This window comes from Spodoptera frugiperda, chromosome 15, assembly GCF_023101765.2.
Source record: "Spodoptera frugiperda isolate SF20-4 chromosome 15, AGI-APGP_CSIRO_Sfru_2.0, whole genome shotgun sequence".
Lineage (NCBI taxonomy): Eukaryota > Metazoa > Arthropoda > Insecta > Lepidoptera > Noctuidae > Spodoptera > Spodoptera frugiperda.
This window is the reverse complement of record NC_064226.1, coordinates 1,679,966-1,700,787: the sequence shown is the minus strand read 5'-3', so window position 1 is coordinate 1,700,787 and position 20,822 is coordinate 1,679,966. Positions and strand designations below refer to the sequence as shown.

At 38.7% G+C, this 20,822-nt stretch overlaps 3 protein-coding genes and 4 non-coding genes across 7 annotated transcripts in view; 4 read left to right on the top strand and 3 right to left on the bottom strand.

The window, feature by feature from the left end:
- The window catches only part of LOC118274442 (galanin receptor type 3), a 97,029-nt gene that overhangs the window by 40,324 nt on the left and 35,883 nt on the right, over positions 1-20,822 (bottom strand). The gene's annotated exons all lie outside the window — the stretch shown is intronic.
- Trnah-gug (transfer RNA histidin (anticodon GUG)) lies at positions 868-939 on the top strand. Its single transcript has one exon. It is a non-coding gene; the product is annotated as a tRNA-His (tRNA).
- Positions 2,172-2,243, top strand: Trnah-gug (transfer RNA histidin (anticodon GUG)). The gene has a single exon. It is a non-coding gene; the product is annotated as a tRNA-His (tRNA).
- Trnah-gug (transfer RNA histidin (anticodon GUG)) lies at positions 4,235-4,306 on the bottom strand. Its single transcript has one exon. It is a non-coding gene; the product is annotated as a tRNA-His (tRNA).
- On the bottom strand, positions 6,427-6,498 carry Trnah-gug (transfer RNA histidin (anticodon GUG)). The gene has a single exon. It is a non-coding gene; the product is annotated as a tRNA-His (tRNA).
- On the top strand, positions 7,665-9,995 carry LOC118281482 (uncharacterized). The gene has a single exon (XM_035602060.2). It carries the CDS (start codon positions 8,253-8,255, stop codon positions 9,993-9,995), a length of 1,743 nt encoding a protein of 580 aa, XP_035457953.2. The 5' UTR covers positions 7,665-8,252.
- On the top strand, positions 10,504-13,722 carry LOC118281435 (uncharacterized). Its single transcript, XM_035602010.2, has one exon. The coding sequence runs from the start codon at positions 10,504-10,506 to the stop codon at positions 13,720-13,722; it is 3,219 nt and encodes a 1,072-aa protein (XP_035457903.2).

Below are 20,822 nucleotides of genomic sequence, written 5' to 3'. Positions count from 1 at the left end.
CATTGGTAGTGAGACAATTTTACATCGTAAGCCTATCGACAGGTTATATATTATTATCATGCCGTCATGATAATAATATATAAATCTATGATGAATGAAAGTCCGTACTTTCATTCATCATAGCTCTTTTTTTAATAATCTGTTATGATTTATTAAATTAATTCCGTTAATAAACTGTTCACAAGTGTACTATGTTAACCGTTTCTTATGTAAAATATAGCTAATTTTATCTCAGGGTACCAATAGGCACCTGAATAGGAGCCGAATCTTTAACTTATATTGTATATATATTAGAGGGGACGAATGGGTACCTTAAAAATAATATTTTTAATTAAAATATTAATTGGTCCCCTACCAGGAGACCAATGGGCACCTATATAGGGGCCGAATCTACAACTTTTATGCTGGGGGACGAATTTTAGGGGACGAATAGGCTCTGACCCGCCCCGCGAATTGGGCTCTATTGTTTTATGTTGGACTAGTACATAATACTGCGTTGAGCTTTTTGCAATTCTATTTTGCTCCTATTTGGTAATGTTTGCTATATGGTAATGAAATATGAAAATGTCTTTTATTACGTACAATTGTCCACGCTTTGATAAACAGAACGATTACTTTTGATTATTGTATTTGTGATGTTGTGCATTCTTTATGATTAAAAGTGAGTGTATAGTCATCTAGGGATAATCCTAGATGGAAATAAACAGCTCTAGATAGCTGAAAATCTTTACTGAAACCTCTATAATATTAAGTTAATCTCGACAAGTTTTATGTAAGAGACTTTGCGCAAGAGTTGGTTGGGTGAATAAATTTGGTAACAGTGACAAGTGAACAGAAATTTCGTTACCACAGTCACTAGCTCCGGTAGCCGTGATCGTCTAGTGGTTAGGACCCTACGTTGTGGCCGTAGTAACCCAGGTTCGAATCCTGGTCACGGCAGTGATACACTGTCGCGGCGGAGCATTTCTTTGCATTTTTATTGTTTTTAATAACGTAAAACGGAGTGAATAGAATTAAAGGGGTGAATAGATACAGAAGAGGGGTGAATAAATTTAGAGAACATGTTCTAACATCTATTCACCCCATTCTTTTGTCTATTCACCCTTTGAATTGTATTCACCCCGTTTTACCGTTATTGAAATCTTTTGAAATCGAAACTGATGTATAAAACACATATTCAATAGCGTCTAATAACCATTCAATACCAAAATACAGGAGGAAAAATACGTTGCTTACAAAATTACTCTGTACATAAAACATACATACACAGAGTTTGGCGTCCCTTGCGAAGCGTAGATGCAACTATTCCTAGGCTAACTTTATAAGCGGTAGTCTTTTGTTTCATAGTGAATGCACACATTGTTTGTAACCCGTTGTGTCCCATTATGCCGCCATTGGAGTTGCCGACATTTGTACTGTTTTTAACTTCATTGGGTCGCGTTGTATGACTATTGTAAGGGAAATGGTATTATGACTTTTATGTGCTTTTGTTCTACAGCAATGTATAATAACTGTGTACATTTTCTGTGGTGACAACAGACTGAAGTAGAACATCTACTGGTGCTACCACCTATACTTTTCTTGCAAATCCGCTGACGGCGAGTTAGGGTAGCTCATCGCCCGATCAGAACCAGACCCATTCGTACGGCGCGTCGCGTTTAGCGCGCGCGTAAAAGTGCCATCAGAACACCACAGATGGGGTCCATTAGGGCTGACGCCTGATCTGGAGCTGGGGACTACTTAGCGGGTTTACCGGGGCTCCGGCTCGAAAAGTAGGAACGGTGTCGTTTTTAGTCAGTAAAAAAGTCGCAGGAGCTGACTAAGATACTTTTACAGAAACCGGGTAGCGGTACTCATGGATAAACCTGAACGCTTGGTAAGCGCAGAGATAATGGCAAACCTGTATTTAGAGGAGACATATAAAGATTCAGTAACTTCTTTTATTTTATGAAAATAGCCAGTAAACAAGCAGACAGATCACTTGATGGTAAGCAATCCGTGCCGCCTATAGACACCCGAAACACCAGGCGCTACAATTCGTTGCCGGCCTTTTGAGGTAGTAAATCCAACAAGCTTGATGTAAGAGATCTTGCGCAATAGTTGGTTGCTTCAATAAATTTGGTAGTGACAAGTGAACACAAATTTCGGTACCACAGTCACCAGCTCCGGTAGCCGTGATCGTCTAGTGGTTAGGACCCTACGTTGTGGCCGTAGTAACCCAGGTTCGAATCCTGGTCACGGCAGTGATACACTGTCGCGGCGGAGCTAATCTTTCTTTGCATTTTTATTGTTTTTATTAACGTAAAACGGAGTGAATAGAATTCGAGGAGTGCATCGATACAGAAGAGGGGTGAATAAATCTAGGGAAAATTATCTAACATCTATTCACCCCATTCTAGTATCTTTTCACCCTTTGAATTGTATTAACCCCGTTTTACCGTTAATGAAATCTTTTGAAATCGAAACTGATGTATAAAACACATATTCAATAGCGTCTAATAACTATTCAATGCCAAACCCTAGTTTGGAAAAATACAGGAGTAAAAACTGTACGTTGGTCGAGCGGTCGCAAGTGCGACTGCCGGACAAGGGGTCTCGGGTTCGATTCCCGGGTCGGGCAAAGTATTACTGGGCTTTTTTCGGCTTTTCAAAAATTTCTCAGTGGTAGCACGGAGTCTGGAAATGTGCCCGATATATGGCACCATCTATTTCATGGTACTTACAACATACATTGTGAAAAGTAGGTGTACATTGGCATTACATGCCATAATTCGAAACTGATGTATAAAACACATATTCAATAGCGTCTAATAACCATTCAATGCCAAAATACAGGAGGAAAAATACGTTGCTTACGAAATTACTCTGTAGATAAAACATAAACTACTCCTGGACTAACTTTATAAGCGGTAGTCTTTTGTTTCATAGTGAATGCTCACATTGTTTGTAACCCGTTGTGTCCCATTATGCCGCCATTGGAGTTCGCCAGTACGAGCATTTGTACTGTTTTTAACTTCATCGGGTCGCGTTGTATGACTATTGTAAGGGAAATGGTATTGTGACTTTTGTTCTACAGCGGTGACCTATAATAACTGTGTAGTTTTCATTGCGTGTGGTGACAATAGACTGAAGTAGAATACCTTTATTTTGATGACGGGGGAAACCCTCAAAGGCGCCTAGCTTTTTGAGAATAAAAGACTAGAGAGTGTGGGATTTATACCTTACTAAAACCATCCCGGTGGCCAACCTATCCACCAATAAGGTGCATCGAGAACTTTTAGTAGACCAGCTCCGGAGCTCCCACGGTGCAACGCCTATTACGGCACATCGCTAGGGAAAGTACAATAACTACTGTAAGTAGAATTACTATTAACTGCTAAGGAGTAGAATTCTTTGCCGCAGTCTGTGTTTCCTCATGAGTATAAACTTGGTGTCTTTCAGGTCCGCGTGAATAGGTTGCTCATGGGCATACGTGCTCCATCGTGCCGCAAGCCGCATCATCGTCAACTATAAATCATAATTATTTATACAAATTCTTTTGTATTTTAATTTTAGAATTCTATTCTATTCTCCAAAACTCAAAGGTTATCTAGAGTTCTCGTCTAAATAATAGATTAAGATGAAGTAGCCAGGTAATCGGTATAAAAATATCTCAGAGCCTTTCATTGTTTTCGCCGATCAATCTTTCTACATTTAATCCTAAATATCTTAAGAAATGAACCAAAAAATTCAAAAAGTTTGCTCCGCCGCGACAGTGTATCACTGCCGTGACCAGGATTCGAACCTGGGTTACTACGGCCACAACGTAGGGTCACAAAATTTCCGACCACTTTTTAACGAAATACATTAAAATGAGAGCAATCTCGCTGTCACAGTGTCCATTAAACTTGCTCTTGCGCAAGTTTCATTTTATTGCTTTATTTCGCGTGCATTCTTTATGCAGGCATTTTGCTTATTGATACGTTTTGTCAGTATAGTTTATTCTGTAGTCAAAGAGAAAAAATATAATAATATAGTCTTTAGAAAAAGAAAATGAAACATTATGAAGTACTAGAAGTCTAGGAACTAATAAAATTTGGGAATATTTCATAAGTATGTATGGTTAATGGTTATTCTTACGATGCACTTCTACAGTTAGAAATTCATATAACAAAATCTTCATAAGTACGCTATCATAACAAAAAATATACAAAAAAAAATCTAAAAGATAAGCTCCGCCGCGACAGTGTATCACTGCCGTGACCAGGATTCGAACCTGGGTTACTACGGCCACAACGTAGGGTCCTAACCACTAGACGATCACGGCTATCGGAGCTGGTGAGAAAGTTATCCAAATTTCTGTTTGCATTGTGACAGTGAGAATAAAAAAGTGCATTTTTATTTTATTTTTACACAACGGTTGATATCGGACGTGACGGTTCACTGAGTTATATTTAATTGGTATTTGGGTACCGCGCTACTTTCGCGTATACAGTAAAACGATTATATTTTAAAGTTTCGTTAACATCATCAACAGCCTACCAGTGGCCACTGCTGCCAAAGGCGTCTTCTCACACAGAGACTTCTTGCTCATTTTAAAGTTACATCAAACATATTAGATACCTGGGCTTCCATTACTTCCTCAGAAACTACACCATTAAAATTCCTTAATAGATATTGATTTGACCCAATTTTGTAAGACATGAGTCAACGTCAATATACCTAAAGTATATTCTAAAAAATCTATTGACATATCGACTAACGGCGCATTCCAATAACCTATCGATCGGTAGATTTGCCTACCAGCGGTAGAATTTTGACATAAGCTCCATAGAAAATGTGTCAAAATTCTACCGCTGGTAGGCAAATCTACCGATCGGTAGGTTATTGGAATGCGCCGTTTTAATAGTTTACCTAACCTAATGCTTAGAACATTAAACATTAATGAGGCACCTCTTCTAATTAAAAAAGAACTTCGAATCACAATTTATGTCTTCAGACCCCTAAGAACAATCAAACCAATAATTTCAGTAGGTACGGAACCGTATATAAAAGTGAAATAACAACACAGCCATTGGATCGGCTGATTGGCAAACTTTTTAACTCAATTAATCATAGTTGGTTGGCGATCAGTGGATGGAATGAAAAAGCGCTAGCTCTATCGACATCGGAAACTCTAGTTTGTTTAATTACTTAAGTCCGTAGAGCATTGCTTAAAAAATAAAAAATCAAGCTTAAAATCTGTGCTGGAAATCCTACATTTTTTTAATTTACTTGATGAGGGTTAAAATATGCGCCACAAGTTTATCGCAGTAGCTGTGCGATTCTAATCAATTCAGCAATTCGACCAGATTAATTACCTATGTATAGAGTTTGCAAACAACTGTGAAATTAAGCATCTGCAATGCTGAGTCCAGAGCACATCGATCGTCTCAGGTTCCATTTCCAATGATTTGTTAGATTTATTTCCTCTTGGTTAATACTTCTGACGACTGAGTTCCACCGAACCACCCGGAGATTTGAGACGCCAGCTTCACTATGTGAGAAGAGCCTTTGGTCAACAGTGGCCACTTATAGGCTATTGATGTGATGTGAATATTATAATGTTGTGGTAAACACAATCAATTCTAAATATAGGTACCACAGAACCTAATCTACTGATATTCATAAGGTATTAGCAACACCTCAGGTGTCGGTGGGTGCTCAGTGACCGGTAAACGGGGGATATATATTTGTGGGGTCACGCCCTTAGCTTTCGAAAGGTCACATCGGATAACGATATCAAGGAAATTGCAATGCGGGGTCTTAGATTCAATCAGATAAGGTGACAGTGTTTAGACAGGTGGTATGTATGTGATCGATAACGGTTGTTATAAAGGTGAGGCTTCATTTGTACTGGCAGTTTTGTCACGTTGATATGTTATGTTTCTTTTTAAATGTTGCCCCAATGTAGGATTTCCTCCTGTGTTTACAAACAAAAAAATTCACACACATGATACATGATAGACCCGAAACCACAATTTGTGGATCACACTAAGATTTTCTCCGTGTGGTGATCGAAGTGGCAACTTCTACGTTGCGCGGTAGTCAGTACCGTGCCAACCGTTCAGCATTTTCAGTCCTTAATTAATCGAATATGTTATCTATACAGTACTGGACAATGTTAACAATGATCGCATGTTCATCCTTTACAAACAACCATACAAACAGACAGACGTTAACATTAAAACCACATTTCATAAAGTACGGGTAATATTTAAGCTTGAAGCTTTTCTTTTGTTCTCATCGAGAAGCATTTGAGAACAATGCTCAAAGAACAATAGCTAGGAAATAGTTTGCCATCAACTGGGGACCTCACTTAAATTAAATGTCACTTTGTTCGACTTTTCTCTTCAAAATAATACAAAAAAATCAAAAATATTGCTCCGCCGTAACAGTGATAATCACTGCCGTGACCAGGATTCGAACCTGGGTTACTACGGCCACAACGTAGGGTCCTAACCACTAGACGATCACGGCTACCGGAGCTGGTGACTGTGGTACCGAAATTTTGCATTACTTCGCCCTCAAACCAGATCACTTTCACTGTCCGAGGTATGCGCAAGAGATCAGTGACAAACAATAATTGATTCAAAGACTTACTCTTAAAGTTGTTATTGCTTTACCATAACAACGATACTACCTGGTTTAAACATAATAACGATAAATCATGCTTGAAATTTTCTGAATGAAAATTGCAAAAGATTAGCTATGCATGGAGTTTTCATTATTTATAATAGTCCAGTCATTTGGTAGATAAAAAGGGGGTTACCTGGAATGTTTTCCGGGAGTTTTGAAAATTGGTGAATTTATAGATTTGGGTATGCTCTTTTCGAATTTCAACTTTGCCACCTCGTACACCCGCCGCTCGCGCCGCCATATTGAAAAAATGGCGCCTAAAAACGGTTTTTTATTAATATCTCCGTTCCGACGCATTTTACGAAAAAATATTTATCTACAAAATTAAACTAGAAAAAAATTCCTACAATTTATGTATCGATAACTTTTTCATAAAATCAATAGTTTTTGGCGTACGAGCGCCGCAAAGTATTATTAGTCCAATCAAATTAGGATTTCACCTCGGAATTTGAGATACCCAGCTGTAATTTTGTATATACTTGTATATTGACTGCCTGAAACTTGTCTCAAAACCTACATATGGTAGGGTGTAAGCAACTCTTAAATTTCAAGGTCTAAGGAAGAAAAATCGGATTTTTGCGCTTTCTTTGGAAATATCTCATTTCCTATGGGTTTTTGGTATTTGCATTAAATACCAATATTGTAGAATACAAAATTCTCTACAACTTTTGTCTAATCTTTTTTTTATACGGTGCACCGTTTCCGAGATAGAGGGCGGAGAGCGCACGGTCACTGCACCTCTTCAAAAATTTTTTTTTCGTCTAACCTATCCGTGATGGTTGTCTATGGATAGGCCATTAAAAATACGTCATGGTTCCTAAAACCATTTTTCGTCAAAATCAATTGTTTGAAAGATAGACACTTCCAAAGTGGAAAAATGAGGTCTATCGAATGTGTCCTGCCCTCTAACTTTTAAAATAAGTGAGTAAGAAAACTAAAAAAAATATATGCTGTAGATTTTAATGGAAACTTTCAAAGAAAATTGGTTTGAACGAGATACCTGTACGGTCCACGTACATTGACCTTACTGCAATACTGCTGACAGCGCGAAATATCAAGTTCACCTGTCACGACTAATATTTCTTCATACTCAGTGTGCAACTTACCAACACGTTGAACAGACATACATGTAGAAATCACCTACCTTTTACTGTGTACGATACTAGTAAAGAAATAAACTGGGTTACTACTTGAAGTGTTTTACATGTTGGACACACTCGCTAACTAACAATTATAGTGTACAGTGCAGGAACCAAACTGTCCCGTACATTAAATGGTCCTTCGAGTTTTAACTGTTTGGAGTAATTGTATCTCTTGAAACGACAGCGAATCGGCTTGGCTGGCCTTCCACAAGCGGATCTCACCAGTCAAGTTGAGAAGGCGCGCATATTCGTAGAAAGAGTACAAGAGCTCTAACACTCAACGAAGAGTGATACTTGGAAACTTTTTCGTGGATCAAGCGAATAAACAAGACGCAAATACGTCAACAAGCCAACTACAACTACAGCTACTACTACTACTACTACCACTGAACTTAAGGTACGTGACTACTGGACCTACATACCCTAAGTTGAACTTAAAACTACTGACTTACAATGGCACTACTTACCAAACAAGTCGGTATCTTTGAAGACATCAAAACGTTGTGCACCAACTATAAAAAGGACAGCATAACTAGGAAAAACGTTGATTACCTAGAAAAACGTTTGAAAAACTTGGAGCAACTATGGAGTGTCTTTGAAGAGCAGCATAATATACTGGTGGAGACCACTGTACATAAAAACATCGGATACTTTAACGATGATGTTTATACGAAAACAAAGAATATGTACGAGTCAACTAAAAGGCATATTTTGGATCTAATGGCTTCTCAAAACAAACAACCAAAACAAGACCTAAACTTCGATCTATCTGGGCTAATAGAGGAAGAAACTGAGGAAGACGTTAAGAAGCTCATCACTCAGCAAGAACGCAATTTTAAGGCTTTAACTAAAGCAATGTCAAAGATCAACATCGACTTCATAACCGAAAATTGGGAGTTCGAAGAACATCTAGCAACATTAAAAGCAAAGTGGCAATCAATCGACAAGATACACTGGGAACTTGATGATGAGCTGAAGGGGTCCAGTCTGAAACAAAATTACAATGAAAAATACGAAACCATTGAACAAAAGTACGACAACTTGAAAAGAAACCTAAACAGTAAGATTTGGTCCAAAATACATTTACAGAAATCGACGCCAAAAATCGAAATCCCGGAATTTACCGGCAAATATGTTCAATGGATTACTTTCAAGGACATTTTCCTGGAAACCATACACAACAATCCGAGCATTCCCAAAGCGCAGAAGATGCAACACCTGAAGACAAAACTAAAGGGTGAAGCAGAACGTCTCGTCCAGCATCTGTCAATCAGTGCAGATAACTATGATTCCTGTTGGGAAATACTATCTCATCGCTATGACAACCGCCGACTCCAGTTCACCTCGTTCATGAGTACTATGCAGCACTTACCTACTATTCAGCAACCCAACGCCAACAACCTGAAAAGGATGCATGACGTAATAACCGAGTGCCTAAATGGTCTCGGAAACATGGGAGTTGAAGTGAGCGGTTGGGGCCCGATGATTGTTTATATGATGTCACAAAAATTGGATCCCACGACACTTAACGAGTACACCAAGGAAACGCAAAATAATAGGGAATTGCCAGACCTAGACGAGTTCCTTAAGTTCCTGGAGCTCAGCTTCCTCGCCCACGAAACCGCAAAGAGCTGTTTAAAGGACTCGGGTGAGAATAAAACACCTCATAGACCGAACAATAAAAGTTGGAGCCCTAACTACAAGTTTAAAAGCAACTTTAAGAAGCCAGAAGATCAAACGAAAGTGGGACACTCAAAAATATTTCATGCATCGTTCGGAAAATGCCCTCTCTGCAATAACGAGCACGTGCTAATGCAATGTGACAAGTTTATTAACATGGATATTTCGCAACGGAATAAAACAGTAGCGAAATTAAAACTTTGCAAAAATTGTTTGTTCAGCCATGGCAACAATAATTGCAACTCCAGGAAAACGTGTCGCGAATGTAACTCAAAACATCATACATTACTGCATACGAAACCCGCTGACTCTGAACCGACTGCAGAAAGGAGGGACGACTCAACCAACTCACGTCCGTCAACATCAGCTCACCACGTGACTACCGAATATACTGAAATCTTACTAACTACAGTCCTGGTCAAGGTTAAATCAGCTGATGGAACTTACGTAACACTACGGGGTCTTAATAACAGAGAATGCCGCTCAGCTATTGCGCTTACCTCGAAAAAAACTTGATGCCGCGGTGACTGGAATAGGTTCTACGTCACGAACATGTAGAGGGCTCTTACACCTCGACTGTCAATCGATACATTCCAGCTATAAGTTCAATGTGCAAGCATTGATCCTACAAAACTTAACAAATAAGCTGCCTAGCAGTAGCTTCCAAAGTGCTGGCTGGACGCATCTTCAAAATTTAAAGCTGGCCGATCCTAACTACAATGTGTCAAGCTCAATAGATCTCCTACTTGGAGCTGACGTTTACGCAGATATAATTCTGGACGGAGTTTTAAAAGGCGATCAGCAATCACCTATCGCGCAGCAAACTCAGTTGGGATGGATTCTGTGTGGGAAACTTAAAACCTTCAACTGTCACTTAACTTTATTCGATACGACGAATTTGACGAAGTACTGGGAGAGTGAAGACATTGCTCCAAGTGCGGAAGACATACCGAGAAGCGATCAATGTGAACTTTACTACCAAGAAACGACCAAACGAGGCTCAGATGGCAAATATATAGTGAAAATGCCTATGAACCATAACTATGACAAAGATCTTGGAAGTTCGAAATCAGCTGCTATAGCGCAATTCTTACAACAAGAAAAAAGATTATGTAAAAACGAAAAACTATCGACGATGTACAAAAACTTTATTCGCGAGTACTTAGAATTACAACATATGAAGCCTGCGGGTCAAATTACATCCAACCAACTTGAATGTTATTTACCTCACCACGGTGTTCTAAAGGACCAATCAACAACTACTAAACTAAGGGTGGTTTTTAACGCGGCACAAAAAACTTCTAGTGGCAAAAGTTTGAACAGCCTCATGGAAAAAGGGCCTAACCTTCAAAGGGATATTCAAACCCTTATCCTGAAATGGCGAACCTACAAATATGCAATAACTGCTGATGTAGAGAAAATGTACAGATGCATCTGGATCTCCGAAGACCAGCAGCAACTCCTGAAGATCATATGGAGGAACTCCCCGGATGAGCAACTGCAAGAATATGCTTTACGGACTGTAACATACGGCACAAAATGCGCGCCATGGTTAGCCATGCGAACTTTAAAACAATTGGCTATCGACGACGGTCACTTATACCCTGACGCAGCAAAAATACTGCAAAAAGAGTTCTACGTTGATGACCTTGTAAGTGGCCACAACTCCCTTGAAAGGGCTAAACAATTACAAAATGACCTAATACAACTACTACAGCGAGGAGGTATGAACTTAAGAAAGTGGTCCAGCAATTGTACCAAATTACTTGAACATCTACGAGAAGACCAAATCTCTAAAACCAACTTTGATTTTAAACAAGAAGACTGCATGAAAACACTTGGCCTTGGCTGGAACCCTACATTGGATACATTTACGTTCAACTGGAACCTGAAACAAAACTCGCCAAAAGGACTGACTAAGCGAGCCTTGCTGTCTCAGATTTCACAACTATACGATCCACTCGGTTGGGTTTCACCGGTCACTATACGAGCCAAGCTTATTTTTCAAAGCGTCTGGATGCAGAACTTAACGTGGGATGAACCGGTACCTAATGGCATACAAGAAGAGTGGCTAAAACTGAAAGATCAACTCGATGAATTGAAAACAATAACAATAAATCGCTGGATTGGAACCATCCATAACAAAATTGAACTACTTGCATTTTGCGACGCAAGCGAGAAAGCGTATTCGTGCGTCATCTATACGCGAGCACTCAACGAAACCGGAGAACCTAAATTAAGCTTGCTTGCTGCAAAGACTAAGGTTGCCCCGCTCGCACATAAACTATCTTTGCCAAGACTTGAACTAAGCGGAGCACTACTTTTATCACAACTAGTAGGCAAGATCGTCGAGTCGCTAACAGAACACACCATAACTATATGGGCCTGGTGCGATTCAAAAGTGGTACTGGCGTGGTTGCAAGGAGTGACATCCAAATGGGAAAAGTACGTGGAAAATCGAGTCATCAAGATTAAACAAGTGGTACCAGCATCCCATTGGTTTTACATCGAATCAAAAAACAACCCTGCCGATTGCGCAACCAGGGGATTATATCCAAAACAATTGGTGAATTTCCACTTATGGTGGAACGGACCTGCAACACTGAGAACGTTTCCAAACAAACCCGAAGAACAACGTAGTTGCCTACTTACAACTACGCTAGAACAAAAAAGCGTTGCGCCAACCCTAAGTCAACCAGAAAACATAATAATCAACTTAATAAACAAGTACAGCGAATTAAACAGGGTGACGCGTATTGTAGCTTGGATTGTGCGATTCAAAACAAATTCACTTAGTAACGCAAAACAAGTGAAGAAATTTGACGCCGGTCAACGGAAACAACACAATGACCTAACGCTGACGGCCAATGAACTTAATTGCGCTACAAACATAATAACAAGAAACGTGCAACGTTTAGAATTTAGCAGTGAATATGATTTACTACTAAAAAATCAACATATTCCCACTAAAAGCAAAATTTGCAAATTATCGCCTTACCTAGACAAGAAGGGTATCTTACGTGTCGGTGGACGTCTAAACAAAACTAACTTACCGCCGGGAATGAAAAACCCGGCAATTCTCCCGAGAAAGCATAGACTCACTGAACTACTGATAAACCAAGCACATATCGCGACTTTACACGGTGGTGCCCGGTTGACGCTCGCCTTCATCCGTCAACATTATTGGATAATAGGAGGAAACAGAGCAGTAAAAACTCAGTTGCGACAGTGCATACGTTGCCATCGATTCAAACCTACGGAAAACTACCAGTTCATGGCCGACCTGCCACCACAGCGTGTGACACCATCCCGCCCCTTTACTCACACCGGGGTGGATTTCACGGGTCATGTAGACGTCAAATTAAACAAAGGAAGAGGCGTTAAGACATCCAAAGGATACATCGCAATCTTTGTTTGTTTAACAACGAAGGCAGTTCACATTGAACTGGTTTCAGACTTGAGCACTGAAGCTTTCATGGGTGCTTTCCAGAGGATGTGTTCAAGGCGTGGAACACCAAGTCATGTTTATTCGGACTGCGGCACAAACTTCATTGGAGCCTCAAAATGGCTGAACAGTGAGTTCGAAGCGTTCAGAATGGAACTGTCCTCTGAATTCTTTAACGAAATAAGCAGAATGAAAGTGGAGTGGCATTTTAACGCCCCTGCGTGGCCAACAGCGGGAGGGCTCTGGGAGGCGGCGGTGCGCTCTATGAAACACCACTTACGTCGGGTTCTAGGCGAGCAGAAACTCACCTTTGAAGAATTTTCGACCTTACTGGCAAAAATAGAGGCATGCATGAATTCCAGACCATTTTGCCCCCTCACAGAAGACCCTGACGAGTACTACAACTGCCTAACGCCTGGCCATTTTCTGACGGGTAGTCCAACTATGACTCTTCCGCTATCTAGCTATGAAGATGACCGAAACCTAGATCTACGTAAAAGGTGGCAGTTAACTGAGAACATGTTCCACCAGTTCTGGAAGCACTGGTCCTCAGACTACTTAACGTCGCTACAGGCTCGCAGTAAATGGCTGAAACCCACACCTAACATTAAACCAGATGATGTTGTCTTGATAAAGGAAAACAACCTCCCACCAGGGAAGTGGGCCCTAGGACGCATAATCGAAGTGCATCCCGGCAGCGACGGATATGTCCGAGTCGCAACTATAAAAACGCAAGGTGGCACATTGAAGCGACCTATTACGAAATTGTCACCGTTGCCAATTGAAACTCTACACTAACTTAATGAATAAATACAAACCACAAGTCACTAAACACTCACTTGCTTATTGAAACCGCAACGTAACACGCTAAAATAAATTGCAAAGGAAACAGTTTAAGGTCACCATGTTCACCACACTACCATTCGTCTACTTGATGGCCAGCATACACGGTAGTGTCATCCCACAAGAATCGTCGAGTGTTCAAATAACAACTCTAGGAAGTGATCGCCCCATATACTACGACACCATTGGAAAAGTGCAGCTGATACACGACGAATGGAGATTGCTGATGTACTACAACTTATCGACCTACTGGAGTGGAGTTCAAAGGTTCGAAAACTACTTACAAGACATTTCGAATCTCTGCAACAAGTTGGAACCAAGATTTTGTCAAACTACGATTCGTCAACTTTCGCACGAAATGGACATTCTGCACTATTACAACGAGATACTACTAGCCCCACTTAAACACTTGTCGGGGCGCAGCAAACGAGGCCTGATCGACGGAGTTGGATATGTGGCAAACAGTCTCTTCGGAATTCTGGACCAGAGATTTGCAGACCAATATCATAAAGATATTCAGAATGTTCGGAAGAATGAAGATTACATCCTACAACTTGTAAAGAATCAGACTTCTATAGTTGAAATCGAAAACGATATCTTGAAGAAAAACGAAGACAACATCGATCAGCAGTTTACACTTGTCAACAATTTCATGAACGAAACTGACATAAGATTAGCCAGGATTGAATCGGAGATAGAGATAGCCATGGCGACGAGCTTTCTCACCTCGACTTCGCTAGCTGCACACTTATTGTTGAAAAACTTGAAAACCATTCAAGAAACCTTTTTCAACACGTTCCTGGATATCTATAAAGGACGCATGGATGTTCACTTAATTACTCCAGTCAACTTAATTCATCAGCTGACAATTATCTCAGGAAAGCTACCGAAAACTTTAAGCTTACCGATAGACAATATTCAAGAAGACACAAAAGATATCTACAATTTAATTTACGTGAAGGCACGTGTAACAGAGAGCTACTTCTTGTACGAGCTTCACATTCCACTGGCAAGCGATGAGGATTTTACTGTATACCAGATTATTCCACTGCCCATGAAAAACCCACAGCAAGAAGACGAAACGACGGTTATTTCTGTGTCGTTCAAGTACATCGCCGCGAATCTGGAGAAAAACACTTACATCAGACTCAACGAAAATGAACTAAACCGCTGCATCCAGAGGCGACCAGAAAATTACGTCTGCATTAGAAGCTTGCCTATTTTTAGTTTACAAAACGCCAAAGCACCGTGCGAAGCCACACTACTAGGTCAGCATTCAACCTTGCCATGCATTGCAGAACCAACGCAATGCGAAACTGCCTGGATTGAATTACATAACACGAACACATGGCTAGTGACATGTTGCAACTCCTGCACAATACGTACGGTATGCAACGATGACGTCAGATCGCACGTCATCAATACGTCATCTATAGTGTCGCTAAAGCAAGGATGTCTTCTACAAACAAAGGAGCTGAAAATACACTCCCACAACAATTACGACAGCAACGCTAAATTAGATTACGATATCCAGGTCCCTACCCTGGACAAAACCATAAACAGCATCGTAGATACTCACACAACACCTCTGCTGCAAGTGAAGCACAACAAAGACATCGCGGTCGTCGAAGAAAGACTGCGATACTTGAAAAGTATCGAACAGCTCCCAACCACAATAACAACACACGATATACATCAGTACGTCATTTCCTACGTACTACTGACTGTAATCGGAGTGGCAATAATTGCATGGTTTGCTAAAAGGCGCGGTTATTGTACGAAGAAAACAGATGATATGAATCATCATACTCGACATAGTACCACCGATGTGGAAATGCAGTCCAAGCAGCCTGCAGCTGGGATAAGCAGGCTGTTCAGGTCGCGCTCACTACAAGTTCGTCCGCCTGCGAAGAAGTCACGAGATGGGGCCGAGCGGATGGCGAGCGACAACCGTCCACCTACAAGGCGTACTTTGGATTCCAACACCGACATTGAATTTAAATTTTAAGAATCTATTTTGATGTTATGACTTTTTTACTTTTACCGTTTTTTACTTTTACTATTTTTTTACTTTTACTATTTTTACTGTGGGTTACTTTATATATTTTAAATGTATTGATGTTTACATTTTATACTTTTGATAATTTCTTGCTTTGTACGGGTGATTCTTACATGGTTATGGTCTCCTCATCCTTTGCTTGGGTTAGGAGTATGTACGGTCCACGTACATTGACCTTACTGCAATACTGCTGACAGCGCGAAATATCAAGTTCACCTGTCACGACTAATATTTCTTCATACTCAGTGTGCAACTTACCAACACGTTGAACAGACATACATGTAGAAATCACCTACCTTTTACTGTGTACGATACTAGTAAAGAAATAAACTGGGTTACTACTTGAAGTGTTTTACATGTTGGACACACTCGCTAACTAACAATTATAGTGTACAGTGCAGGAACCAAACTGTCCCGTACAATATCATAATTAGTTTTTAAGAATTGATACATTTAAAAAAAACACATTGTTTGTACACGTGGAGGTGCAGATGAATAATACTTTGCGGCGCTCGTACGCCAAAAACTATTGATTTTATGAAAAAGTTATCAATACATAAACTGTAGGAAATTTTTTATAGTTTAATTTTGTAAATAAATATTTTTTCGTAAAATGCGTCGGAACGGAGATATTAATAAAAAACCGTTTACAAACAATGTGTGTTGTACAAACAGGGGAGTTTCGGTAGGTTCCTGTTTCTGATGTTATATGTGTTATGTTATATGTTCCACTGTGTCCTCCGGGCGGTCTTCGCAGTTGTGACACTCGGGCGTTTCCTCGCGCCCAATCAAAAGCAGGATCCTACCGAAACTCCTGTGTCCGGTAAGCACCTGCGTCAGGCGGTAGGTGAGGACGCCATGGCGCCTCTCTAGCCACTCCTCAAACATGGGACTTACCTCTGCAATGACAGCGAGCCCAGCCCTCAGTTGCGACAGTCGTTGCTGCACAACACACATTGTTTGTACACGTGGTGGTGCAGATGAATAATACTTTGCGGCGCTCGTACGCCAAAAACTATTGAATTTATGAAAAAGTTATCAATACATAAATTGTAGGCAATTTTTTCTAGTTTAATTTTGTAGAAAAATATTTTTTCTTAAAATGCGTCGGAACGGAGATATTAATAAAAAACCATTTTTAGCCGCCATTTTTTCAATATGGCGGCGCGAGCGGCGGTTTTACGAGGTGGCAAAGTTGAAATTCGAAAAGAGCATACCCAAATCTATAAATTCACCAATTTTCAAAACTCCCAGAAAACTTTCCAGGTAAAACTACCAAATGACTGGACTATAAGTAGGTTGCGGCGACTCCTAGTTATCGGACGCTATACCAGACTTCTTGTTAATACTGAAAACCTAAATAGAATTGAATTGAATTTTGTTTTGCCAGAGCAGTTTTTTTTAATAAAACCGTGAATTGTCTTTTCAATAGAACCTTCAAAAAATATTATTTCGAAATACTAAAACAATGCCTTAAAAATACAGCTACAATTTTTCTACACAACCTACAATGACGAATAAAAATAACTTCAATATAGAAAGAGTGAAAAGCGAAAAGCGAAAAGATTTACCCGTACCCGTGGAAAAAGGAGCGGCTCATAAAAGTTTAAATATGAATTCACAGTAGATTAGCCGTTTATTTATTCTGTACAAAAACAACAAGTGGAAAAATGGAAATTTTGAATATGCAGATTATGGCGGCCGATGTAAGGCCCGGTACACATTAGCGTACAACGTGCGGCAACGAGTTCAGTGTACTGTTGTAAATGGTTTAAGGACTGTAGGGAAAAGGGAAAATATACAAACAACACAATGTATGCACATATGTATACAATAATGTAAGGTATCATACTTAATGGGGCCAAGCCTCCAGAGAATGCAAGGTTACGATTATTTGCTCACAAAATTTTATATGAACTTAATTAAATACAAAGAGCATGTTCAAGTAGTAGTTTTGTTATCCCATTTTTATTGGGGGAAATACTATTGCATTGGTCTGAATATAAATCATAAGACCAATATCATCAAGAAATGCTCTCAGAGAAAAAGTGACCAACTAAAAGTTACCTCTATTCACGATATTTTGCCATGATTTACCGTGCTAATGTATTGTGTTCACGCCCTAACATCTCCCACGGGGCACAGATAACGTAGAATTATTTGATCTCCAACATTTCGCTCTCAATTTTTAACAATTCTCAAAGCTTAACATTAAAATATTTTAGAAGCTTATTGTCATTACATTTGTTTAATGAAACAATTCAATTCCCAGGTCGAATATTTAGCAACGCGACTTTTAAAAATACATCATCCTTTTATTCCTCGAAAGGTTATACGCAATGCCTACTCTTACGTCATATTTTTTTTAATGTGACTGAGTTACTCTAACCGTTTTCGATTTGTTATGTCCGTACGTACGACGCTCAAAGAGCTATCGGACCACCAAAGATTATACCGATCCGGAGCTGCGGACTGCCTAGCGAGTTACCAGGGCTCCGGCTCGAAAAACAGGAATAGGAACAGGGTGGTTTTTAGTCAGTAAGAGTCTGACACTTCTTTTCGCCTCGCCCAAGGCGAGAGAAGTCATTGGATGATTTCCACTCCACAAAAAAAGGGTCACAGTGAGAAAAGGTTCCAGAAGAAAGATATATTTTCACCTACACATGTGCAGAGTTTTAGCTATATCACCCGTCACTTTACATTAAAGTCAATTCAGAAACATATGGCAGAGAATTTTGAACCGACAATCGACTTAATTATCTGCACCAAAAGTACAAACTGTTTTATAATTAATTTAATAATTCTTGCATATAATTTGAAAGATTAGAAGAAGAAAATTGAATATACACAGATTAAAAAAATATATATGACGATGATTAAGTTTCAAGTTAGTATTTGTAGTTTGGGCTTTTAATTTATACGTACAATCGAAATTATTAGGTGATAAAAGATACTAAAGTTTTTTAATTTATAGTTCTAGTAAATATAACATCTTCTCAAACGCTCACTCCTCTGGAGAACAATATAAACTTTATTTAATTTTATAATGTTATAAATATAAATTAAAACAAAACATTAAAGTTTGAAAACTACACATGCCTCACAAAGAACACTAGAACATTATCATAAAACTTTATAAAGATTTCATAAAACATTGTTCTATCTTTCTAAGAAATAAAATTAATTTGTAGCTAATAAAAATTATTCATAAAAAAGTTAGTACAACATAATAAGTTCAAACCTAAACTGAGTAGTAAAGCAATAGAGTTGAAAATCTATTAAAGAAAATTTGAAAAATACATTAAGTTGTTATGTATAATGTTAATATAATTGCTTGTACTTGCTGAAATCTGTTCTCTAGGGGAACCTCTCTTGAACCCGAAAAAGGAGGAAAATTTGATGCTACTTTTTTTAATCGTTACTCTACATTAGGAATTTTCCCTTTTTCATGGGTTTTACATAAGAACTTAGGTATAATATATATCATACCGGGATCCGGTCACGTAGCATCAGACGGTTGCCCAACTATTGCACTGACCTCACAGAATTGCATTTGCCCTCACCCAACGAGGCATGATATTTAAAATATATGTAGGTATATCTAAACTGTAGAGTGTGGAGATCACTCATATGATATATATATACTCATATCATATGACTTAGATGAAACTACAAGTAGTGCTCGCCCACAGAAGTATAATACAACTAAATATTTCAAAGAAAACGTGAAATTAAAAAAAAATTAAAGAAGTAATTAAATTAATAAATAAAAGTAAGTAATAATAAAAAGTAATAAATAAAAGTAAGTAATTAAATTTAATTAAATTAACAGCTCCATGTTCCTAGACCACAGAAGAGCTGTAGTGTTGTTGGTTGTCTAGGAATGTTACGGACATGCGACGCGGCTGTTATAATGCCTTATTTGCAAAGAGTGTCCAAATTAGCTCAAAGACAATAATTCACTGTTTGGCCTGTTTCATCAATTTTTCTTATATCGTTAGCCAAGATGATAACTAAATATGCGGTTTAGATTTAGTCATTAGAGGATTCTCTATACGGTATACTATGTAGTTTCTAAAAATATTAGCAGGTACGTTCCCGCCCACTGTAATTCCACTGTATGTTTCAAGACTTTGTGATAAAATGTCGCGATAAAATAAATTGCGTGGATACATTATCATAATCAGTATCAAATTTTCATATCGATCTGGTGATATTGAATTTTTGCCATGTAGCCTTCATTGTTGCCTGCTGCTCAGTATATTCACGTACAAATATTGAAGTACGTGAATAAATATAAAATAAGACATTATAAAGAACTAACAGAAAATGAACAAAATAAAAGATAGATCACAAAACGAAATTCGAAACAAAAATAAACCATGTTATTTTTTTATTTTTACTTTGTACAAAAACATGCATAATTTTATAGCTTAAGCCAATACATTATACAGTTATTTGACAAAAAAGTACAATAATTTTAATTACTTAAAACTAATTCATCAGTCATCCATCTTCTCACAAAATCTTAAACATTCACGACATACATCCTTCCATCTCGCTGCGCATAAATCACAATTATTATTATTTTCATTATCAACATTTATAATAAAATATTATTATTTGGAGTTGTCGCTCTCTATATGTGTTAAAATTCTCAATTATAATAGTTTGGTTCGGCATCAATTTTACGTGGATCTAGTACAACTAGCGCCCCTAGCGGAACAATGAAGAAATACTAATAAATTGAAGTGACCGTAAAGTAGTTTTGGAAAAATCCCTCTAAAGGTCGACCCCCTGAAAATTGTTCACATTTATAAAATGATATGCAATGTCACAACATTTTCCAATTTTATTAATGGCGAGCAAAGACTTTTTAAACACGAATTTCCAATAGTTTTGAAACCTTTTAATGTCATATCTCGCATATTCGTTGTATCTAGGTCACACAAAGATAATATATTATCTTATACACCTAAGTATGTAAGCAAACATT